Raw genomic sequence first — 26,376 nt, forward strand, 5'->3', positions numbered from 1 at the left:
TCAGAGGACTCCATGTTGGACACCACGACCCTGGAGAAGTCCTGTCCTGGATGGCTGCGGTGATGACCTAGCACATGATGAACCGACCCTTCTACGACGAGGACTTTGCCCAAGAGGAACCGACCCTTCTACGACGAGGACTTTGCCCAAGATGAACTGACCTTTTCCACGAGATATCTTAGGTACGTTCTTTCAGATGGTAATCAATATGTGTAATCCATACTTACTTAATACTAAAGTGTGCTGAGTCTTATTTATTTTATTTTTTTTGTTAGATCTTGGACCTTGCCAAACTGTACACATGGCTCAATGACTGCTACGTCACTCTGCCCAACAGGACATGGTCACCGAGATTTTTTCAATTTTTTGTTAAGTGGACTTTAACCCCCCCCTTTGTCCCCACTGACCCACCAATTTTTAAATCAGTCAAGATTTTATGAGCTGGGTCTTCTTCACACAGCAGAGAACAAGGTAAATTGAGTCGACTCGTAACATGGTAAGGCATTTGGTCCTTCCCCTTCTTCTCTGTGTGTGTGAGGAAATCTGGCCATGGATCCTGACTGAGTGGCATACCATGACTGTGCAGTTTCCAAAATCAGACAAGGATCCATCTGATTTTGTGACTCGGCCTGTCATGATATGCATTTATCTTCCTCTGAAACAAAGGATTGGAATGGACAGGTTTGTAGTGTAGATCACATCACATGTAGATGGTGATGGTATACAGACACTGCTACTTTCAGCCTGTAATGTTAGACACTGAGAACTTGTATTTATTGCCTTCTTTATATCAAGTAAAACTTTTGTTCTTAACTTTATGGTTGACTTGTATTTTTTCAGTGATTCTGTGATGAGTGTTATTTTGACAAGTTAGTGCTTTGAACTTAAAGATGTGGAATTCTTTTAAAACAAATTGCACTGATCTGTTAGTGTAGCCTTGGCACCTTTTATCTTAACCAGAAAACTCAAACCCTATATGGATTTGTACAAGGATTTAAAGGGAATATAATAAATTGGACTCTAAAGCAGGGAATGCTACAGTGGATGGTGATGCTGCTAGTTGCCCCCATCTCACAACTTCCTTACTTGTAGCCACTAACACTAAATATGGCTAATGCATAAAAATATGCCACTACAGATGTATTTTTACTATTTTATTTCATCTGGCTTTTCATTTTATCTTTAAATTCTGTCTTTACCATTTTATGCTTAAAGGTTTTATTTTTCTACCATGGAAAGCACTTTGTAGACTTGTTTTTATTTTATGCTTAAAGGTTTTATTTTTCTACCATGGAAAGCACTTTGTAGACTTGTTTTCATTTTATGCTTAAAGGTTTTATTTTTCTACCATGGAAAGCACTTTGTAGACTTGTTTTCATTTTATGCTTAAAGGTTTTATTTTTCTACCATGGAAAGCACTTTGTAGACTTGTTTTGAAAAGGGCTTGCAGTACCATTAACACCAGCAGCAATATGAGATGCTTATATTTCTTACTCTCAGCCTCAGGCAGGTGATGTGATGAATCACAGCCAGATAACGTTCCACACATTAGTGCAGGAAAATATTCAACAGTTAAACACCAAAGTGTGAGGCACAGTTGTACAAAAAAAAAGTAAAATAAATGAATTTAGAAAATATCAAAGTACTATAGTCGATGGCCACGTCTGCCTCTACAGACACGTCGATTAAGTGGTTCTTCAGAAGGAAATTCTCTCTCTTTTGGCTCATAAACACGGTGTGGTGATAAAGAGACTGTGTCGGAAACTTGGTTTGTTCAGGAGGATAAACCACACAAACTTGAGCTCGAACCCTATTAATAATGTTTGGTGGTTGAGTGAAGCGACCAGCAGGGGGCAGCAGCACACACTTCACTGTCACTACAGTGAGTGAGGATCCAAACAGGAAGTCGGCTGCCCAGACTGATGGGTTCATGCAGTCATGTGATTGGATTTAGCTCCTCCCCCTCCTCCTGCTCAGCTCTTATATAATCTTCATCTTCACCATGTGCTCGACCTACAAACACTGACCTGGATACAGATGTTAGTTCTTCGGTCTCTGTCAGGACAAACTTGCTCATTCTGTCTGTTCAACAACAATAATAATAATAACAATAATAATCTGGATTATTAAATAGAACTGAACACATCTTTGTTCACAGTCATCGTCACTGCAGATGATTATTAAGGGGTTTGATTATTACCAGGCTCCTCTCCTGTGGAACCAGCTTCCAATGATAGTTCGGGAGGCGGAGCCTCTCTCTGTATTTAAAGTTAGACTTAAAACTTTCCTTTTTGATAAAGGTTATAGTTAGAGCTGGTTCAGGGAAGCCTGTGGCCAAGTATTCTACTCCTAATTCTAGGATGGGTCAAAATGCAGAGGAATACTTTCCATAAGGGGATTAATAAAAACTAACTTTGAAACCTGGACCATCTCTTAGTTCTGTTGCTATAGAACTAAACTGCTGGGGGATTTTCCTGTGGTACACACACATTCACTCTCTCACACTCAGCATTTGATTATGACTTTTTATATATCATTAACCTTGTCTCTTTCTCTCCCTAGTTTGTGTCTTTCCTTCCTTCCCTCTCTCTCTCTCTCTCTGTATTCTCATCATGCAGGTTGCAGGATCCAGATCCAGTTTTCGAGGCTACGCTTATCATCACCATTATTATTGTGCTATAATTAAAAGTCGATATCAGTAACTGTATAAACTTGTAACCTGATACAGTTGTTGTGTATCTGCTGCTGGTCTCTCTCTCTCTTCTGTCTCTACCTCATCTCTCTCTTGTCCTTTCTCTCCCCCCATTTTCTGTCCCCCACCTCTCCACTGTCCCCCATTTTTCCTTTCACCCCAACCGGTCGAGGCAGATGACCGCACATCTCTGAGCCTGGTTCTGTCAGAGATTTCTTCTTCTGTGTTTGCTCATTGTGTGAACTGTTGTGTTTCTCTGCTCTCCTTCATGTTGTCTATGTACAGACCTGAGATCATGTATGTTATGATTTGGCGCTATACAAATAAAATTGAATTGAATTGATTGATTTGATTTCTGTCAATTTAAAATATCACAATCCATATTGTAATTTTGATTTATCTTTTCATAACTAATAAAATACTAAACACTAAAGCAATAATTAATGTAGCTTTTCACAAAATGGTTTGTTTGGTAAATTATAAATTCATTTCATTACCCTTGATATTGTTTTTAATTATATTGTTTATTGATATTGTTAAATTAGGCACTAATCGCGTTCCACAGAGGCTTCACTTGCACCAATCATAACAATAGAGGTGGGCGGGGCCGCGTCAGGTTAGGTTGTCACTCTCGTTGGGGAAATAACAAACCACCCACTTCTACTTTGTACGGTTCACAGTGAGTGAGTCACGAGAAGTTCAGTGTCCAGGAGACAGACGCCGAGGACCGGGAGGACACGCACCACCTACCCGGAGGACTCCTCTCAACAACCGGACGCTGCACTCGTATCATGCCCAGGCTCCACTTGTGTTAGCCCGGGCTCCCGCTCTCTCAGCCCGGACTCTCCTCGCAGAAGAACCGCTGCGGCTGTTAGCAGTGTTAGCCGCTAACTCCCGAAGGTAACGTGCTAATAAGCGCGAGTGAAGTGAAGAAGTCGCGCTGAGGCTAACGGAGACAAGGCTGCTCTGCGGGGACACCGGGTGGGACATTTCTGTCCTTTCTTTTTAACCACCGGAGCGGGTGTGGATAAACGCGGCGGCGGCGGCAGCTGCGTCTGCGTCGCTGTGCTCCCCGCTGTGTCGCGGCGTTTCCCGCTGCTCGTGTCCTCACAGTCGGCGGAGCTGCCCGTTAGCAGCGGCTGTTAGCCTGTTAGCCTGACAGAAGCTAAGACACCATCATCTCTTTGGTGAGTGAAGTCTTTATCTCACTCTGTTGTTCTGTTTTTATCTTTATTACTGTTTGTTTATCCGTTTTTAAAGACTCGGACATAAACAGCGTGTAAATCACTCACACGTGGGCAGAAAAGTCAAAGAAAAAATCTAAATCTGAGGAAAAATGAAGTCAATATTAAAATAATACAAGGAAGAAGATCATTCTATGTATGCTCATTTACAACAATATACACCTTTGAAACCACGGTGTACTATTTTAAATTAACACAATTTAGTGTTCTAAAGGAAAAAGTTTCAGTTTGTTAATATTTGTCTGTTCAATGGAAAAAGAGTAATATTTATGGTTTGTTTAAGATCATTTATGACATATTTTTCACAATTGTTTGACATATTGTCACAAGACCAAATAACAAAACATTAATTTAATAATCTGTTCATTTGTCAAATATTTTCTGGATTAGTTAAATAAAATGTCAAAAACATGATTCAGTTTGAATGATTTCTTTGTTTTATGGAGCAAAGTAACCAGAAAATAAAGAAGCTGAAAAATCACACAAACTGGTTTTAATTAGTATTAATTTGACAGATTAATAAATTATGAAATTAACTGTTAGTCGCAGACGTGTTTTTAATATAAAATCAAGTGTAACCTGCATGTACGGCAAGTGCAAATAAATGTGCAAACCAGTTGCATGACTCTTCTAACAGTGACTATGAGTCAAACTCATTTTTTGCCATTTCATAAAGTATTGAAGAAAGATGATGTTTAACAGTTTTGTTCTGTAGTGAACTCAATTATCAGAAGTTGATTAATTGTTAGTTGATTAATTCAACGTATCAATGAATTGTTGTCGCCTAACTCAACCAGGTATTGTGATTGTAATTATTATGTTTAATCTCCAGATAAAATGGAGTAGTTTGGTCTGGAAATTGTTTCATTGTTGTTGTTTTTGTTTTCATGGCCATGGTTTTAACCACACTTCCATGTCATGTGATTCTACAGGCGGCAGCGGCAGCAGCAGTGGAGCATGCAGGAGGAGGAAACACCCCAGATAAAGAGATAGGACAGGAGAGGGGGGCGTCGACTTAAACTGGACTGTGTGGTTTTGTCAAACCACCGAACAGGGATTACTTTTGGTCGCAAAGAGAACGTGAACGATGAAGAAATTTTCCAGAATGCCAAAGTCGGAGAGTGGCGGGCTCGGAGCGGCGTCCAGCAGCGGAGTCAGCGGCTTTCTCGGGAGAGTGTTCGCCGTCGGCCGATATCAAGTCACTGTGGAGGAGCTCATTGCAGAAGGTAGGAGGAGACAGACCACCCCGGGAATGTCCTATCATGATTATCCTGACCCAATTCATCGTTATTCACAATATTATCGGGATTTTTGCAACAATGGAGCTGCGACGAATGATTATTTTCATAATGGATGATTTATCTGCCATTTGTCCATAAAATGTGGAGTGGGGGTGGAGTGGCTGAGTGGTTAAGACCAGTACTCTGTGTGCGAGAGACGTCATGGTCGCAATGGTCGCAAGTTCGATTCCACCCCTGGCTGATTGTGCTCATACCCATTGTAAGTCGCTTTGGATAAAAGCGTCTGCTAAATGACATGTAATGTAATGTAAAAATGTCATAAAATGTGGATCTTGGTTTCTCAAACCTGGAAGTTTAAAAAAGCTAAAAAACAGAGTTGAATCAAGTAAACGCTTAACAATAAGCTCTGATGCTAAAGGCGCAGCTCCTTGTTGTGGTACTGTAAAATAAATCCCTAGGACTGTATGTTGCTGAGCTGGTCAGTTTTCTCATGTCACTCATATGAAATCATGAGACGAAAATTTCGCCGTCTTATTTTGAGAAATCGTTATCATCCATGTTTTCTGGGACACGCCCATCACCGAAGGACCCGCCCCAATCTTTTTTTTTAATGGCTCAGTGATTTTGGTCTGAAGTCGTCAGTGAAAATGTTTTTGTCTAAACATCTGTTCATATCCTCACTCTGAGGGAAACGGCTCGACCTGCTTTTCCACCTCAGACATCACCAGAGACAGAAAGTGTGTGTGTGTGTGTGTGTTTTCTGACATAAACACTGACCTTGTCAGGACCAGTCGTCCTCATGGAGACCAAAACTTGAGGCAGAACCTCATTTCTGAGGAACTGGTTGACAATTAGGACTAAGATTTGAATTGTGGTTGTGGTTAGGGTTAGTCATTAACTGGTTAGGGTTAGTGATAAGACTTAGTTTAGTGTTTGAATGAATGAATAAATGAGTGTGTGTGTGTGTAAACATACAGTAAAGTTGAGAAACACTCAGTACAACATGTTCTTGCAGGTTCTACTGTTTGCTTCTGCTCCTTTGTTTTCTTTCAGGAGGAATAAAACTCTTAATCTCTCTTTATAGTTTTCTCATTTTGAACCTTTTTGATGTCGTGTACTAAGTTGGATTGAAACTGACGCAGCTGTGGATGGTTGTTCTGATTGGTGAAACATGATTATAGATACAGTGGTGTCAAATATCAGTGTGGTTGTCAGGAGGAAGCAGAGCAGCGTCTGTCATGGTTGACTTTGTGGCTAATGTAGTTTTTTTGGTTGTAAAATGTTGAGCAGAAGGATCTTAGTTTAGTTCACTTTATTCTAGACTAAACAATAAAGACAGTTACAAAACAAAAAGTCACATGCGTTAGAATTCTGCAGGACAATTGAAGCAGTGCGTCCACCTGCATGACTGATCACACCTGGAACCAACAACACAATTTGCCGTTATTCAGTTATTCAGACATAAAAGGTGCTGCCTGTAAACCGCGAAAACATTTTAAAAAAAAGTTTGACCATTTTGATCCTTTAAAATGTAAATTGTTTAAGTCATGAATTGTTGCTGACAGATTATATCAAAGGTTATTGTGCAGCAAACAAGCAAAATTACTTTTATACTTGACTAATCTGTTGATTATTTTCTCTGTGAAGTAATCCCTTTTTTAAAAGAAAACACTCAAAATTGTCGATTAATTTAGTAATTCATCAGTAATCCATTAATTGAATAATTGTTGCTGCCTTATAAGCTAGAGCAAAATATAAAATCATTTAAAAATCGTGTGTGTGGAGGCTGATAACTACACGTGTGAGAGGTTATGTGATCACGTAAGCCCACCTCTAATGGTCATGTGACACTGAATCCTGCTGAGTTTCATCTTCATTTAAATATCTTTAAGTTAACCGTCACGATATAATCTTCTCTCTCTGCGTGGTTTAAACCTTCAGTGGAAATATTTACATATTTATAGGATTTGATCGACCAGTTGAACATTTCTCAACTTTCCAAACTTTGAAATTTCTCAACACCTGCAGCAACCGTGAAGCTACAGATCTGTAATGAAGCTCGGCAACATTAGACGCCGTCATGTTCACACAGAGGTCACAGAGAAGAAGGAAAGGCGTAGGTTTTTAACAGAACAGCTGTTCTTTCACTAACGCTTCACTGCTCATCACTGCAGAAACAAATACAATCCCAAGAATCACAGTCCTGAGAAGCTGACGCCACAGACGTGTGACGGTGAATCTTGTCCGTGATTGGACGCTCGTTCCTCTGAAGTCCTACCGTAGGTTCTACCGTAATGACAAGTAGACGGATCACCTGACCATAGTTTCAGAATTCTCTAGATATCACAGACGGTGACACAGACTCGACACAGGACGTGAATTCATGATAACAAAGAGTGTTTAATGTTTTTAAGTGTGACTCTGCAACTATTACAACACTGTAAACTTGATCTACACGCACGCGCACGCACACGCACACACACACACCAACCAACCAAAACCCCCAGCAGTCATGAGTCAGTGTCATCAGAGAATCATGTGAACCAAACTGTCAAACCTCGTCTTTCTTTAATACTTTATATTAAACACACAACGTCTGCAGCTAACGGTAACTGATTAATCTGTGAAATCAATAATAATGAAAACCAGTTTGTGTGATTGTTCAGCTTCTTAAATATGAATATTTTCTGGTTTCTTTGCTCAGAGAAATCATTTTGGTTTGTGGATAAAAACAAGATCTTTCCAGGTTTCTATGAACCTAACAACTAATCCCATAATGGAGAAGATGATCAGTAGATGTACTTGGTGTGTGAAGGTTCTCGTTGTCTTCAGAAGACTCTGTAGTTCGCTGATTTATTCGTTTTCCAGTGGTGTCTCAGCAGCAGCAGCAGCAGCAGCAGCAGTCATTTCCGTCCTGTCGTCTTTAACCTCTGTGGTTTGTGTCTCTGACTGACGGCGTCTCCAAGAGGAACTCACAAATGATGAGTAGGAACAGGAAGCATCTGTGAGCTTTTTTGACGTTTGTCCACAATCTCCTTCTGTACCAGGTTCCTTTGTCAGGACCTGGAAACCAGTGATGTAGAAATAAATGTGGAAATAACTCGAAATGTCCCGAAACCACAAGTTTATTAGTTTGTGCAAAAGCAGTAGAACAACATCATTCTCAATATGACAGTAAATGTATTTAAACATAAATCCTTTGTCTTCTGCTTTAAACTACTCTTTATTTTAGGTCTATTATTGTTTGTTCTTTGCTTTTATGGAGCAAAGCAACCTGAACATATTCACATTTAAGAACAAACTGGTTTTAATGAAAAAGAAAACTCTTAAAGGGGACATATTATGCAAAATCCACTTTTTAACCATTTCAATCCTTATATTTGGGACTCTGGAGGCCCTACCAGTCTCCAAAGTGTGGAAAAAGAATACTCAGTCATGTTTTCGTTAAGTATAGGCCATAAAACACTCCATGTTGAATTCCCTGCGCTTATGACGGCAGCGAATGTTACCGCCCCACCAGTAAGTTTACTTGGAGAGCTCCACCTTAGCTCCACCTTGTCCCTGCGAGAGTGCAGGCGAGGGAGGAAGAGCGCTATTATGTCAACGCGGAGGGACAAGTGTGCTGTTGGTGGCTGCACAGTGGAGCACAGTGTTTTACAGAGGATTTTATATATGAAGCTAATGTGCCGATGATAAAGTCAGCAAACGTGTGTTCGTGTGTTCGCACCACTTCACATCAGTATTTAGTCAGCGACGTACAAACACACACATTATTAAGAAAAGGTCACATAGAGGTCATAACTGACCATTCTGACACGTCCTAATTAAACATATTTGTTCAGTACGTCCTCCATGACCGGAGCACACACTCAGTCTGATACACTCACATACAGCAGCTGTTTATGCAGCGATCAGCGGTGGATCAGTGGTGCTGTCCCTAAGTGTTTGTAACTGATTTACAGTTGGACAGTGTTCGGCTCCATCCTTATGTAGGACGTCTCTTCCTGTGACGCACGCTGACATGTTGATATTGTCAGAGAACTAGTGGAGGGAGGGGGAGACGAATGAGGGGAGGGAACAGGAGCTGAGCGAGTGAGCGCTGTAAAGAGGACAAATCAGAAACCCCCTGGAAGAAGTGGGTGTGTGTTTGCCTGTGTCTCATTTGCATATAAAGGGAGCGTTCTGAAAGGGCGGGTTTAGCAGGGTTATTGAACTGCTATGATGCTTCATCCTGATGGTGTTTTGACCAAAGCGTGTCACTGACATGTTCATTAGGACACCAGGGAACTATTTTAATGGGGGAAATAGGGTATAATATGTCCACTTTAAACTGATTAATCAATGATCAAAATAGTTAGTGGAGAAAATAATTGACTCATGAATCAACTATTAGTCGCAGCCTTAATGTTACATTTAAAATAATGTGCAAGTCAAATATTAAAAGCACAATGATAATAATAATATTTATTTAGCACAGAGTTAAGTTAACAAAAATATGCAAGCTTACATTTAAGAAGTAAAACAATCATTAAAAACATCATCATGCAAAAATCAAAGAGTAGGGAAAAAAAAAAATACGGTCTTTCTTTAAAGTCAGCATTCAACATTTACCAAAAATCTGAATAAAACAACTTTATTCATAAAGAAACTAGAACTTTTGATAAATGATAAATTATGATATTAACATAATGTTTTACATACTCAGTAGATGAACATTGAATTTTTCTTTCTTTCTTCAAATTGGGGATCTTGGCGCGTTCTTTTTCCAATATCTTATAATACTCTGATACAGATATTGTGCCAATAACAGAGAAACACCAAAATAAATCCTTCTTTTTAAACAGAATTGGCCAAACATACAAATAAAAACAGAAGAATCACAGTCGTGTTTATTGCCAGGTAAAGTTTACACGATATAAGGATTTTTTATTATTTTTCCTGGTCATTTGTACAAAACAGGAGCAAAATAAAATAATAAAAATACAATATCTATATTTATATATATATATATATATATATATATATATATATATATACATAGATATAGATATATAGATATATCCATACCCATATACACCCCTGTGTGTGTGTGTATATATGAATGTAAATTTAAACATCTGTGCAGTATGTCAGAGTTGATGATGTCGTACAGCTCGGTGGATGGAGGTGGGAACAGTAGTCTTCTGTTATCTGGTGTTGTTTACACACTGAAGCAGCATCGCTGTAAAAACAGCAGTTCCCTCACTATCTAAGGAAAATGTTATTGCTGTTCCACTGATATGAGCCACAACAGTCAGATTCTTATTTTATCTAAAGTGTGTCAAACACAGCAGCTGTGACTGAAGAGGCTTCACCTCCACTTTCATTTAGTCATTTCTAACACAACCAACGCGCTCATCTCCACACACACACTCTGTGGCATACACAGAAACACACACAGACAGAAGCGCACACGCTCACACCTCTGTGGTGAACCTTCGACGGCGGCGGTTTAGACCGCGGGTGACACGAGGGACGAGGTGAAGAACACAGCAACCGTTCGCCTGGAAACACTGTTTGCATCAGTGCTGTCGACACGACGTGCGGCTCACTGTGGTCAGGGAGTTGAACGTCGACTGAGCTCTTATCATGTAAACACGGAGGATTCTGCCGACGCAGGGAAACGCAGTGAAAACATTTACAGCTCTTTTCTGATAGTCAAGATTTCAATATAAGGCTTAAAGGGGTGGATCTAAGTGTGATTGTGTGAGGTAATTGGTGCTGAGCGAGCCGACGTCAACAGGAAACCACTCACTCTCCCACACCAAAGTCCATAGAGGAAATCAGTGATTTTAAAATCACAGCACAGAGTTGTTGATCCAAGTCAAATGTTTATATTTGTGAATTCCACATTTGAAATATTTGATTTAGACTTAAGTCAGTGACACAAAGTGACCACACGAGGCAGCAGAGGACCAGCAGCTCCTGTGTCCACGCAGCTAAAATCACTGATTTTCTCTATGAGGTTTGTCGTGGGAGAGTGAGTGGTTTACAAACTCCAGCCTCCTGTTGAAAAAGTCTGTCTCACAGTGAGATAAAGATGTGAGCATGTGACGTAGACATCGTAGACTTAAACACTTGCCTCAGTTTGCATCAAAACTCAAAACCTTTTAATTCTTCTCAATATTGATTCATTGTCATTTTATTTATATTTGTGAATCAGCATGTTCCTGTTTTTTTGTTGTCATTGATGCCCCTCCCCCTCTCTTGGTGGACGACGATCACACTGTACTGCTGATGAATGGACACATTGTGAGTCTTTTGTTGTCTCACTGCAGCAGCGTGGAAAGAATGCTGGTACGATGCAGCGCTCGCTGCCTTTGTGTTTGCTCATTGAGCCCCGTCTGTTTCTGCTCTGAGGCCCCGCCCACTTTTTTCTCTAACTTCAAATGAATAATTTTTCCGTAATTGTCGCCTGATCTGACGTGGATGACGAGCCAGACATGGGCGTGGAGTGACACGCTAAATTAATAATTACAGTTATTACACTTTTATTTACATTCACTTCACAAACCGGTTTCAGATAAAAAAGGAAAACGGATTTAACAGATATTTAAGCTCTAGTATGTAACTTTTACTGCCACCAACTGTGGTTATTACGGTCATTTCACTCTGCAGACATGCTGGAGCAGAGAAATGAGAATCAAAAACACAAGCGTATTCAATAAGGGAAGTGCTCCAGGTCTGTGGGGGGCGCTGTTGTGCAGCTCCATGAGCAGCCGTGAGGATACTCTGGGATTACTTACCAGAGCAAACGACTGCAGAATTAAAAACTGTGCTGTTACAGGAGGATAACCTCTTAAGTAAGTAAGTAAGAACGTGTTTCTGTTGATGCAGCTGTTTTGTTTCTTTCTGCAGATCATTTTTCTCACGTTGCATTAGTTTTTGTTTTGGTCTGTGTTTGTGAATCTCTTTGGGTGGTTGCAGTGTGTTTGCCCCCCGTCAGCCACCGTAGTTAGCTGCTGCAGTTTGAGCTCAATCTCAGCTCCAGCTCCGACACACGTGTGATTTGTGTATGACGGCCCTGGATTGGACCATGAGTCAGAGGTGGTGAGTGATCCTGACCGAGGCTGTGGTCACTGGAAACAAGACGTGTCGACGTGTCCGTCTGCTCAACACCTCACCGCAAGAGGTGAGGTGATACACTGTGCACGCTCCTCTGTCTTTTTGATCTGTGCTCACAAAACTTTGCAGAGTCATTGTATCTAACGTGCAGTGAGACTCTGTTGGAGTCATTGCTGAGAGTTCTTTTGTCTGAACAGAGGTTTGATGAGTCTGATGTTGGCTTTATTGGTGGCTGTAACACAGTATTCATGTCAACAAATATTCTTTATCTTTATTTAAAGAAAAGAAAATGATTTTAAAGGCAGAGCATCAGTAAAACCTGTTGCTTTTGTGTTTTAGTTTGCACGTATGGGCTTTGGTCTTCTCTTCCTCGTGGTCGGTCCTGCTGTTGTAACATTTATCCTCTGTGTCTTCGTTTCATTGTAAATCCTCTGCAGCGATGCCTCTCTGTGCGTGTGTGTGCGTGCAGGTGTAATTGTACATACTGTTGAGATGTGAGACGTATGAGAACCAGCTGCCAGAACCTTCCACTTCTCTGAGCCCAGTCACTGCTGCACCTCCTCTTTCGACCTTTTATGGACGTGTGTCTCACAAACACGCACATCTGAGTAACAATCTTTTTTATGTCTTTATATATCAGGATATAAATCTAATCAGTGTTTCTGTAAGTCTGTGTGATAAAGGAGATAGACTGTATGTTGATATAAAGCTGCACACAGGTGGTTTCTCTGGACTCATAAAGAGTTTGATACCGTAAAATAAATAGAATGTGTTATAAAAGAATAAAAAAATCAAAAGTACTATAGAAAAACAACAGATTCACACAACTGTCAAAAACTGGAGTATAAAAAGAGAAAAATAAGAATTATATACAATATAATCATCTAGTCTTTTATGACTAGAATTGGAAATGGAGAATTTTCCCAGGCCCTGACTGGACTCTCTGTGACTCTGGACTCAGGTTCAGTGAGGAAGTTTAACTAGTTAGTCAAATATCTGAGTTTTTTATGATTTAAGCTGTGTTACAAATGTTGTTAGCTTTAGCATTAACCACTGGTGAGAGTGAACAGTCAGTTAACAACAAGTTAAGTTGAGTAAACGGGTAACAGTGAGTTAACAGTGAGTAAACGGGTAACAGTGGGTAAACAGTCAGTTAACAGTGAGTAAACAGGTAACAGTGGGTAAACAGTCAGTTAACAGTGAGTAAACAGGTAACAGTGGGTAAACAGTCAGTTAACAGTGGGTAAACAGTCAGTTAACAGTGAGTAAACAGGTAACAGTGGGTAAGCAGTGAGTAAAGTGAGTAAACAGGTAACGGTGTGTAAACAGTGAGTTAACAGGTAACAGTGGGTAAACAGTGGGTAACACAGTGAGTTAAACGGGTAACAGTGTAACAGTGGTAAACAGGTAAAAACAGTGAGTTAACAGTGTAAACAGGTAACAGTGGGTAAACAGTGAGTTAACAGTGGTAAACAGGTAACAGTGGGTAAACGGTGGTAAACAGGTAACAGTGGGTAAACGGTGAGTAAACAGGTAACAGTGGGTAAACAGTGAGTTAACAGTGAGTAAACAGGTAACAGTGGGTAAAACAGTGAGTTAACAGGTAACAGTGGGTAAACAGTGAGTTAACAGTGAGTAAACAGGTAACAGTGGGTAAACAGTCCGTTAACAATGAGTTAACAGTGAGTAAACAGGTAACAGTGAGTTAACAGTGAGTAAACAGGTAACAGTGGGTAAACAGTCAATTAACGGTTAACAGGTAACAGTGGGTAAAACAACAGGTGGGTAAACAGTAAACAGGTGGGTAAACAGTGGGTAAACAGGTAACAGTGGGTAAACAGTTTAACAGTGAGTAAACAGGTAACAAAGTCAGTTAACAGTGAGTAAACAGTAACAGTGGGTAAACAGTGAGTTAACAGGTAACAGTGTGTAAACAGTGAGTTAACAGTGAGTAAACAGGTAACAGTGGGTAAACAGTGAGTTAACAGGTAAGTAAACAGTTAACAGTGGGTAAACAGTGAGTTAACAGGTAACAGTGGGTAAACAGTTAAGTTAACAGGTAACAGTGGGTAAACAGTGAGTAAACAGGTAACAGTGTGTAAACAGTGAGTTAACAGTGAGTAAACAGGTAACAGTGGGTAAACAGTGAGTTAACAGTGAGTAAACAGGTAACAGTGGGTAAACAGTGAGTTAACAGGTAACAGTAGGTAAACAGTGAGTTAACAGTATAATCGACAAACCGGCTTGCTGCTCCCTCACTGAGAGGATCACAGAGGCACTCGCAGAACTCGAGACTGTTCACTGTCCTCGCTCCCAAATGGTGGAACGATCTCCCCATCGACATCCGGACAGCTGAAAGCCTCCACATCTTCCGACGCCGACTAAAAACACATTTGTTCCGACTCTACCTTGACTAAGACGACAAAAAAAAAAAAATTGTATTGCACTTATGACTAGCACTTCATAGTTTGTTCTACTTGAAGCTCTTACTTACTTCTAGCTCTTATTTGTACCCAAATGTTTAAATGCACTTTTGTAAGTCGCTTTGGATAAAAGCGTCTGCTAAATGACATGTAATGTAATGTAATGTAATACAGTGAGTAAACAGGTAACAGTGTGTAAACAGTGGGTAAACAGTGAGTTAACAGGTAACAGTGGGTAAACAGTGAGTTAACAGGTAACAGTGGGTAAACAGTGAGTTAACAGTGAGTAAACGGGTAACAGTGGGTAAACAGTCAGTTAACAATGAGTTAACAGTGGGTAAACAGTCAGTTAACAGTGAGTAAACAGGTAACAGTGGGTAAACAGTCAGTTAACAGTGGGTAAACAGTCAGTTAACAGTGAGTAAACAGGTAACAGTGGGTAAGCAGTGAGTAAACAGTGAGTAAACGATTCACCAGGTTCCTTACTGTTACTCGTCTGCTGGACTCGCTGCGACTCTGGAACCCTGACTCTGGACGCAAACTCTTGTCTTTGTCATTGCCGTGACTTTGGACTGTGAAAGCAGGTCAAAGGTCAGAGGTGACCTTCACGATGGCCTGTGGAACAGACGTGTCAGAAACTCTGTTTTCCCATCACATTAAGCGAAGCTGAGAGTGTCAGTGAAGACAGATGATGATGTTTTTAGTTTGTGCTGCAGCACAGATGTTTTCCCTCTAAAGAATGATGTCATCGCTGTGATAACAGACCGCTCTCTTGTCTTTCTTCTGTTATTTCACTCCCACACTTGAACCCACCACAGAAAGACACAAACGGAGAATATGCTGCAGTTCAGCTGTGAAAACGCCTCCTCCACATTTAAAGAAGGAAAGCTTGGTTTCTCTGTGAGAAGATTGGAAGCAGGCTGAGGTATTTCCTCCAGGAGGCCCCCATCCCCGAACATGAACCCTCAACACTTCCCCTACATGTCTGCAGAGCGGTTTGTCCTGGAGATAAGTGGACGACGCTGTAACTGACGCTGCATGTGCTTTCACTGTTACTGTGAAGAAACAGAAAAATAACTAGTGCAACCTTTAAATATAGACATTTATTTTACTGGAAAACATGACAACTATGTCATTTAGGGCTGAGCAATTCATCTTCTTAAATCGAAATTTCAAATTTCAACAGAACAATTAGCAAAATTGTCGAGGCCTCAATTGAATTGTCCCATTTTGTCTTACGCCAACAAAAAAATGTAATATGTAATGTAATATGCCCACTTACTTTAGTTCTGAGAGTGAAACCGGGGGAAAGAGCTGAAACAAAGTGACATTACCTCATTAGAATGTGAGTTATTTATTATTGTTCATCAGCTGTGGTTGAAGCAGCTTCAATTGATCTTCTCTGTGGACAAACAGGTGCCAGTTGTTTTCCACAGTGAATGGAGGAAATACATTTCCATGAAGTGGATGGTGAGCTCTTCACCAGCTGCTCCTGCTAATTACAATTATGACTTTGTGGTCTGCAGTGCTTCAATGAATCCTCTTAGGTGTGGTTTCATACACATGAATGCAGGGAGGACTTTGATTTACATGAAGCATATGATTCCAAATGTAAAAGCAAATGTTTCATATGATTGAGTCTCAGTGACCTACTTTAACTTTTCTAATGTGTTTAAGCACAGTTACACGACAGACTGGCGTCACGCTGGCTTTTAACAAGTGTCTGACGGATTCTTCACCACCGTGTTATTTCTCTCTGCTGCTTTGAAGACAGAAAAAACGATGCTTCAACGCAGTCCAAAGTTCTCCAAATGTCTTCAACGCAGTCCAAAGTTCTCCAAATGTCTTCAACGCAGTCCAAAGTTCTCCAAATGTCTTCAACAGTCTAAAGCACTTTTCAAAGTTCTTCAATGCGCTTCTAAACTTGTATAAATTAGATCTGTGGTGTCATCAAAGACACCGACACTGAAGACAGGTCTGAGCAATAGGTTGAAAATCAAACTTTCCTATTTTAGCAATTTAACTGAGATCAAAACATATTTTATTTTGAAGGAGTCCCAATATGTTCTCAGTTTAATCAATCATTTCCTGTTGTGGAACTGATTTCAACTTTAAATGAATGTATTTGTATTTTTCAATGTGGGCACACTTATTTTCTCTCCACTGTGTTGATGCGTTTGTCAGAGTTTGTTGATGTGGAGCTGCATTTGAGTCAGAACTGGTTCTGTTTCATTCCGTTCCTCTTCTTCTTTTTGAGTGGCATCATGTCATTTGCATGTTTCCACTCACATGCACACAGCTCTCTGTTATTGTTGGTGGTTGAGGCCAGACTCGTGTACAGTGAGGCTCATTCTGTGTTGTCGTTGGTATTCTGGACACAAGTCATTCCATCCACAGCCTCTCAGGAGAATAACGCTCTGAATGGTCGAACACTTCCGAGGCTGGCAAAGTCCTGGGAGGCAACAAAAGATCCAGATCCAGGAACAGGTCCACATGAAGAATGGGTGGCTTGGTCTCCTCTCAGGAGCAGGACTCACAGTCCTCTCCCACATGTGGAGATGTGAGGGAGGTTCCTCATGATTTAGATTATAAAAAGATAAAATATTCATCTTTGTTAATGATTCGGATTTAAATGGTTAGATGTCTTTCTTCTTGTAATCATTTCTGACAGGCCGTACACAGATGTGCAGTGCTGCCCCCCACAGGAGAAAATGTCCCAAGTTCTCTCCACCCACAGTATCTTTATCTGTCTGTCAACCACCCAATCAGCTGACTGTTGTGGGTGGAGCCGGTCTAACTCCGCCCTGGCCGTATATTTTAGGGTGCCAAAGAATGGCACGGCTCAGGCTGGTTATTTTGGTTCTATTTGTAGTGGAAACACAAAAACATCCGGTACCAAACTGGTAGAAACACGTCTTCCAGTGTCTGTGATGTGTCAGTGTGGAGTCATTGTCAGAGATCTCCTCAGAACAGCTGCAGTTTGAGCTGGGTCATGCATTCCGTCGGGTCTAGTTCTAAACATTACACAATACTTGAGTGAGATTGTTTTTGGCTCGGCTGTAACCATGTGATGATAACGGTGATGAACGCTAACGGCAGCAACACACAGGAAGTTAGCCACACATTAGTGTGTTGGCTTCAGGACATTAAAGCTGCTGACGCCGACTACTTTCTAAATCAACTTCATGTCGTAGTAACATAACAGTATGTAAAAAATAACATGGAACATTATACATTTAAGTTAATTTCAATGGTGACAGCTGTGAGACAAAACATTCACCCTCACAAGGAAGTGACGTCACTGTCTTTTTATTTTGTTGTTAATTAAAATATGAATATTTGATGTGTTGAATCAGGACCTGAATGTCGTGTTGTGGAAGAGACGGAAGAAACGGAGCGAGCTGAGCAACCAGACCTCTGTCACAATCTGTGCTTCTCCTCATCTTAATCTGTGAACATTAAGTTCACAGATTAATCTAATAAACTCTGGATGATCCCAGATGATCACAGATGATAGACACAGACAATAACAGAGCAGCAGGACATGGTTGATTCATTCAAGATGAGACCTGAGCCGATGATTTACTCGTGGTTAACAGTTGATTTACTGCTTAATAATTATTGTGTAACTCATAAACCGTATAAATAAAGGAATCACTGGTGTCATCTGGACACTTCTACGTGAACATGATTTAGGTTCAGGACAGGTTTTAGTGTGGTTTTATCTGCTCTCTTCAGCTTCCTGGACCTTTGCCCTGACAAATGGATTTTGCCTTGTGAAACTTGGTCTGATCCGGTCTGTGCTGTCCCCCACATGTTCATGCCTTCATCCTCCAGTCTGATCTTTCCCACGTCTGTGTCCTACGGAGATGTGCACACATGCTTTCTTTAGGTTAAAGCTAAATCTGCATCACGGGTCTCACAGGAAGTCCTGAGAGCTGCTACTTCCTGCTGTTCTTTCACAAGACTGTGTCACATGATTGAGAAAGCCAGTTTCTTTGATCTTTCAGCTTCTTAAATGTGAATATTTCCTGGTGTCTTTGCTCCATAAACAATGAAATCATTCAAACTCAAATCATTTTGTGTTTGTGCACAAAATCAAGACATTTGAGAACATCATCATTATTTCCAGAGTTTGACAAACACTGGTCAATATTTGTTGATTAATCGAGAAAATAATTCACATTCTAGTCCAACGAGCTTTGACATCAGTAAGAAGAAGATTCACTTAAGTTTCCTCTTAATGAGCGACCAGGAAGCTGTCTCTTGATTGGTCCTCTGCCTCAGAACAACATCAGTCTCCTGTCATCTGATAACGTGTGCTACAGTAGCATCACTGTGTTGTGATAACACTGAGCTTCTGCGTTTGTGTTCACGTCCAGGTCCTCGGTCTCCTGGAGACACTCGTCTCTAACCTGCAGGCACTAACTCTGTGTGTGTGTGTGTGTGCTGCATTAACCTCACAACAAGAGCTGATCAATATATGGATATTATATCTATATATGGTGTGTGATTTTCTCTGTGGGCTTTGGTGTGGGAGAGTGAGTAAAGAAAAGTCTTTTAGTTGTTCATACAGCAATAACAATGAGTTGATTAATGGAAAGATTGAGTGATATTTCCTCCCAGATTGCAGATTTATTCCACTTTGTCTTTGCTGATAAATCCTCTGTAGATCTTTTAAAGCAGGATGAGTCTCTGCTGGAGTCTGAACAGTGCTAACTAACGCACAGAGCCAGATGCTAATGATTTATCTTCTTGTGTAAATATCTGTGATTACAGCTTTATCCTAAATTAACATTCAATTATGTACAGTGACTTTTAAGAAGAACAAATGTTTGTGGACTGAGCCTCACAGCTGGAGCATGACATGTTTATTCGTGTGTGTGATCAGAGTAAACATTGACATGGTCTGAACTCTGAAACGTCTCTGCAGCTGTTGCTTTCATGAAATGACGTGAGCCACATCTCATTTTTCTTGTGTCATTGTCACAGTTCATCACATGGTCACCTTTCATGTGTTTACAGGAGGCTTCTCTGTGGTGTTTCTGGCTCGGACACACAGCGGCGTCCGCTGCGCTCTCAAGAGGATGTACGTCAACAACGTCACCGACCTGAGCGTCTACAAGAGGGAGATCACCATCATGGTGAGAGAAACACCAATCACATCTGTCCTTCACAGCCCAAACCCTCACTCACTCACTCACTCACTCACACATACAACCAACAGAATAAAAGGACTAATCGCACACTTTTATCTGTTAGGATATGTAATCTATTGATTCATAAAATGTAGAAAAATATTATAAATAAGAAGCTGAAAAATGACAGAAGCCACAATAGTTGGCAGTTAATGTAGTAATGGATCAGCTGTTGCTCACCCTGTTTCCTGTCCCTGTTATTTAATGATATTTTAAAGTGATTATACACCATGTGTTTGTGCAGCTGAAAAATCACACAAACTTGTTTTAATTATTAAAAAAAACACACTCATCAAATCAATTATGAAAATTGTTGACTGATTATCCATAAACTGTCAAATTAATTGATTATGAAAAGAATTAAGATTTTTAATTGTGTTTACATCAACATAATTCATTATCTGTAACATTTGAACATTCTTGGTTTTAGCTGCTCGTCTTTGACTGGAAACACTTTATTACAGTTTACTTTGAACTAGAAGAAGCTCTTGTTTTATTATTGGATATGTCTCCAGGGCATTGTGAGTTCTCAGGTATTTAGTTGAAGGAAATGGGACACGTGTGAAAACACTCGCTGTCATGAAGGGAAGGTGCATATATTTAAACGTCCTCATTCCGTCCTCCTCACACGTCCTGTTTCACAGCATTCCTCCTCGCTGCTGCTGCTGCTGCTGCTGCTGCGACAGTGTGTTAATAATGTACCTGCACACACAGCAGATGATGATGATGATGAAGATCGGAGGTGTCTCATTTATTGTGGAAGCAGCAGATCGTGTCGTCTTCAATGTTTGACCTGGGTTAGTGTGTGGGGACAGTGTGTCCCCGCACACAGCTGACATTAAAGAATAGATCACATATGAGCTTCTGACCCAGAGACAGAACAGCTTAAATGCAGCTGACTGTGTGTGAGCGCCCCCTCGACGTCACATGTTCACGTCTTTATCTCTCTGTGAGACACACTTTTCCAACAGGAAACTCTCCCACACCAAACCCCAGAGGGACAATCAGTGATTTTAGCTGCTGGTCCTCTGCTGCCTCTTGTGGTCACTTTGTGTCACTCAGGTCAATCTGAACAAAGGATTTCAAATGCCGAATTCACTAAAATCAGACATTTGAACTCAGTGATGGAGGCAGCAGTGTGTGTGTGTGTGTGTGTGTGTGTGTGTGTGTGTGTGTGTGTGATGTTAAAATCACTGATTTTCTCTATGGGCTTTGGTGTGGGAGAGTGAGTGGATTACAAACTTCAAAAACATGTTACTATTTCATGTTACTGTTACTTATTTCACAAGTGTAATGTTACAGAAGGATCTTACACTTTGAAGTGAGAAACAACATCACTATAGATCCCTAGGACTGTATGTTGGTGACTTATAAAGATATAAATATTACACACTGATCAAGTGATTGTGAATGATTTGTATCGAGATTTGTGAAGATATTGTGTGCTTTATCTTCTTCCTCTCATCCCTCTCTTGTCTCTCCCTCTCTCTCATGTGTTGTGTGTCCCCCTCTCTCTCTTGTCTCTCCCTCTCTCTCGTCCACAGAAGGAACTGTCAGGACACAAGAACATTGTGGGATATTTGGACTCAGTCATCAGTGTGGTGTCAGATAGTGTGTGGGAGGTTCTGATCCTCATGGAATATTGTAAAGGTAAAAAAAAAATACAATACCTGTGTCTCACGGTCTGTGTGTCTCTCTCACAGTCTGTCTGTGTCTGTGTCTCATGGTCTGTCTGTGTCTGTCTCACAGTCTGTCTGTGTCTGTGTCTCATGGTCTGTCTGTGTCTGTCTCACAGTGTCTGTGTCTCTGTCTCTCTCACAGTCTCTGTGTCTGTGTCTCATGGTCTGTGTGTCTCTCTCACAGTCTGTCTGTGTCTGTATCTCATGTCTGTCTGTGTCTGTCTCATGGTCTGTCTGTGTCTGTCTCACAGTCTGTCTGTGTCTCACGGTCTGTGTGTCTCTCTCAGTCTGTCTGTGTCTCATCTGTCTGTGTCTCACTCTGTCTGTCTCAGTCTGTCTGTGTCTGTGTCTCACAGTCTGTCTGTGTCTCTCTCACAGTCTGTCTGTCTCACAGTCTGTCTGTGTCTCATGGTCTGTCTGTGTCTGTCTCACAGTCTGTCTGTGTCAGTATCTCACGGTCTGTGTGTCTGTCTCACAGTCTGTCAGTGTCTCACGGTCTGTGTGTCTGTCTCACAGTCTGTCTGTGTCTCACGGTCTGTGTGTCTGTGTCTCGTGCAGCGGGTCAGGTGGTGAAGCAGATGAACCAGCGTCTGAACGTGGGCTTCAGTGAGTCCGAGGTTCTCCACATCTTCTGTGACGCCTGTGAGGCCGTGGCTCGTCTTCACCAGTGCAAGACGCCCATCATCCACAGAGACCTGAAGGTGAACCATCAGAGACCACAACAAAACCAGGAAACACTTAGAGACTTTCACTAGCTGTGCTATGAGCGCCCCCTGTCAGTCTAAGTCTACCATCTCTACATCACGTGTTGACGTCTTTATCTCACTGTGAGACTGAAATTTGTAATCCACTCACTCTCTCACACACACACACACACACACACACACACACACACACACACACACACACACACACACACACTCTCTCACACACACACACAAACTCACACACACACACACACACACACACACACATGTATATACAGACACACACACTCTCACACACACACACTCTCCCACACACACACACACACACACACACACACACACACACACACACACACACATACACACACACACACACACACACACACACACACACACACACACACACACACACAGGAGTTGTTGATCCACTGCTGCCTCCATCACTGAGTTCAAATGTCTTCTTTTTTCAATTCGGCATTAAAAATCTTCATTCTGATATAAGTCAGTGACACAAAGTGACCACACGAGGCAGCAGAGGACCAGCAGCTCCTGATTGTCTCTCTGAGGTTTGGTGTGGGAGAGTGAGTGGATTACAAACTTCAGTTTCCTGTCCAAAGGGTTTTCTCGATCAGTGGAAATGGTCTCTAAGAGTGAGTGGTTTACAACAGTTGGGGGCGCTCACAGCATTAGGATGTCAGTACTTAAAGAACTTAAAGAAGAAAGATTCCTCTGGTTTCACTTCACTCCTCTGCTTCCTCTTATGCTCCCTTACTTCCTTCTCCCTCACGTGTCCAGGTTCTTTGCTTCTCCGCCTCTTTTCTTCTCAGTCTTGTAACATTAAACTTCCTCTCTCTGTCTGAGCCTCTGTCGCCAGGATCATCCCACTTTTGAGCCGACTTGATTTCCACAGTGGGGTTTTTTAAAATGAAAGGTGGCGTGGAGCCAGTGTCAGCCTGGATGCTTGAACTCTCCTCAGAGCCTCGTCAGTGGGGGGCGCTGTGCTCGGTCCAGCTGGAGCAGGCTGGAAACAGAGCGGCTCCTTCAGCTCCACAGTCCTGTGTCTGTCTGCTCTCAGCCTACGAGGCTTATGTAACATCACAGGGACACAAAAGAGCGAGGAGGAGGAGGAGGAGGAGGAGGAGGAGAGGAGGAGGAGGAGGCCCAGTCACACGTCCACGTCCAGGCAGAGTGAGAGTGCAGAAAAAAAGCCCTTTAACCCTGAGCTGTGTGCGCACACACACACGCACACGTTTTTCCTCTCAGAAAGTTTTGCCATGTCATTAAAACCTTATTTTTTGTCATCTCTGTCAGTTTTTGATGACGCGTCTCATATTTAATATTATTTTGGTTGAAAATACTGAACATAATGTCACTGACAGACTATAAATGTTGTTCTAGAGTCAGAGACAGTTTTATATTTCACCAGGTGCAAAAAATAAATCCACCTCAGCGATGGAAACATTGCTTCAAATCTCTGTAATAACAGATTAAATGACAGTGTTTTAATCTGTTTCAGCTGAGATTTTTCTTCTTTTCTTCTTCACCTCTCTTTCCTGTTAACAAGTGTTTTTACTTTCTGTCCTTAAAAGCTGTAATTAACTGCTTTACTTAACTTGAAATGATGTTGATTATTTATACCAACACATTTGTAACTGTTGATTCACGTGTTCAATCAAGTTCCTGAGTTCCTCCTGAAGACCACACATTTATTCACTTCTGTGCTTTTAGTTCACAAAGGAGCGTTTTGGTGGAGACATGGATCTAGAGTTGGGTTTAACAACCTTTTGACCCTGTTGTTAATCACTCGTACAAACTGTTTCCTCCTGTGTTTGTTCCTGCAGGTTGAAAACATCCTGTTGAACGACCAGGGGAATTACGTGCTGTGTGACTTTGGCAGTGCCACTCACAAAGTTCTGCTGCCTCACAAAGACGGAGTCACTGCTGTGGAGGACGAGATTAAGAAGTGAGTCTCACGCACGGCTCCTCTGACATCTGTGTGACAGCAGCACTCGTTTGTTCTTTAATGATCAAGAAATAAGAAAGTCTAAATAACCTCTGCTTCCCTGTCTCAGGTACACTACTCTGTCATATCGAGCACCAGAGATGATCAACTTGTATGCAGGGAAAGCCATCACCACTAAAGCCGATATATGGGTATATGTATACATATATATATATATATGTGCGTGTGTGTGCGTGTCCGACATAAGAATCAAAGTTAAAAAGACTTAAAGGAGACATATTATACCCTATTTCTCCAAGTTAAAATAGTTCCCTGGTGTCCTAATGAACATATCTGTGACGCTATGCTTTGGTCAAAACACCATAAGGATGAAGCATCATAGCAGTTTAATAACCCTGCTAAACCTGCCCCTTTCAGAACGCTCCCTTTACATGCAAATGAGACACAGGCAAACACACACCCACTTCTTCCAGGTGGTGTGTCGACGCCGGCACGCTCACGCTACCGTGACAACAGTTGAACGTGAACCGTTGCCGTTCAACTAGGGCTGGGCGATTAATCGATTTTAAATCGAAATGAGATTTATTTGTTTGGGCGATGTTAAAAAAATGAAAATCGATTTTTCTGATTTGTCCTCTTTGTACGTCGCTGACTAAATACTGATGTGAAGTGGTGCGAACACACGAACACACGTTTGCTGACTTTATCATCGGCACATTAGCTTCATATAAAAAATCCTCTGTAAAACACTGTGCAGCCACCAACAGCACACTTGTCCCTCCGCGTTGACATAATAGCGCTCTTCCTCCCTCGCCTACACTCTCGCAGGGACAAGGTGGAGCTAAGGTGGAGCTCTCCAAGTAAACTTACTGGTGGGGCGGTAACATTCGCTGAGTGTTTTATGGCCTATACTTACACTAAGGGGGACCACGAAAACATGACTGAGTATTCTTTTTCCACACTTTGGAGACTGGTAGGGCCTCCAGAGTCCCAAATATAAGGATTGAAATGGTTAAAAAGTGGATTTTGCATAATATGTCCCCTTTAAAAATCCTGACAACATGCTTTCTCCAACATTTAGCAAAGCAAATGTGTTCAACAGAGGCGTCTGGTGTATGTAAAGAGTTTTATTATTGGTTGTTCTTGTACATTTGACCCTGGTTGTTTTTAAATGTGTTATAGAGATTCATTTTATTGACATGTCATTTGTGTGTGTTTGTCTCTGCAGGCACTCGGATGCTTGTTGTACAAGCTGTGTTTCTTCACTCTTCCGTTCGGGGAGAGTCAAGTCGCCATATGTGACGGAACCTTTATTGTTCCTGACAACTCTAGATTCTCCCTCAAGTTGCACTGTTTGATCAGTAAGTTTGTGTTTAGTCACTAAGTTTGTGTTTGGTCACTAAGTTTGTGTTTAGTCAGTAAGTTTGTGTTTAGTCACTAAAGGTTTGGGTTTGATCACTAAGTTTGTGTTTGATCACTAAGTTTGGGTTTGATCACTAAGTTTGGGGTCACTAAGTTTGTGTTTAGTCACTAAGTTTGTGTTTAGTCAGTAAGTTTGTGTTTAGTCAGTAAGTTTGTGTTTGGTCACTAAGTTTGTGTTTAGTCACTAAGTTTGTGTTTAGTCACTAAGTTTGGGTTTGATCAGTAAGTTTGTGTTTAGTCACTAAGTTTGTGTTTGATCACTAAGTTTGTGTTTGATCACTAAGTTTGGGTTTAGTCACTAAGTTTGTGTTTAGTCACTAAGTTTGGGTTTGATCAGTAAGTTTGGGTTTGATCACTAAGTTTGTGTTTGATCACTAAGTTTGGGTTGGTTTGTGTTAGTCACTAAGTTTGTGTTTAGTCACTAAGTTTGTGTTTTCACTGGTCACTAAGTTTGTGTTTTGATCACTAAGTTTGGGTTTAGTCACTAAGTTTAGTCACTAAGTTTGGGTTTGATCACTAAGTTTGGGTTTAGTCACTAAGTTTTGTTTAGTCACTAAGTTTTGATCAGTAATTTTGGGTTTGATCACTAAGTTTGGGTTTGATCACTAAGTTTGGTTTAGTCACTAAGTTTGTGTTTAGTCAAGTTTTAGGGTTTGATCACTAAGTTTTTAAGTTTGGTTTAGTCACTAAGTTTGTGTTTAGT

The 26,376-nt window shown here is 41.1% G+C and overlaps 1 protein-coding gene across 2 annotated transcripts in view; it reads left to right on the forward strand.

The window, feature by feature from the left end:
* Nucleotides 1-3,327: 3,327 nt before the first annotated feature.
* The window catches only part of bmp2k (BMP2 inducible kinase), a 37,499-nt gene continuing 14,450 nt past the window's right edge, over nucleotides 3,328-26,376 (forward strand). Inside the window, exons 1-8 of one of the 2 annotated variants that reach the window (XM_044025620.1) lie at nucleotides 3,328-3,879; nucleotides 4,869-5,162; nucleotides 19,730-19,848; nucleotides 21,447-21,552; nucleotides 22,140-22,282; nucleotides 24,130-24,251; nucleotides 24,361-24,442; nucleotides 25,480-25,612. In XM_044025620.1, the coding sequence (XP_043881555.1) occupies nucleotides 5,024-5,162; nucleotides 19,730-19,848; nucleotides 21,447-21,552; nucleotides 22,140-22,282; nucleotides 24,130-24,251; nucleotides 24,361-24,442; nucleotides 25,480-25,612 (844 nt within the window). In that variant the 5' untranslated portion in view covers nucleotides 3,328-3,879; nucleotides 4,869-5,023. The remainder of the gene's footprint in view (nucleotides 3,880-4,868; nucleotides 5,163-19,729; nucleotides 19,849-21,446; nucleotides 21,553-22,139; nucleotides 22,283-24,129; nucleotides 24,252-24,360; nucleotides 24,443-25,479; nucleotides 25,613-26,376) is intronic. The other variant, XM_044025619.1, reaches the window with a different exon arrangement.

This window comes from Solea senegalensis, linkage group LG5, assembly GCF_019176455.1.
Source record: "Solea senegalensis isolate Sse05_10M linkage group LG5, IFAPA_SoseM_1, whole genome shotgun sequence".
Taxonomy (NCBI): Eukaryota; Metazoa; Chordata; class Actinopteri; order Pleuronectiformes; family Soleidae; genus Solea; species Solea senegalensis.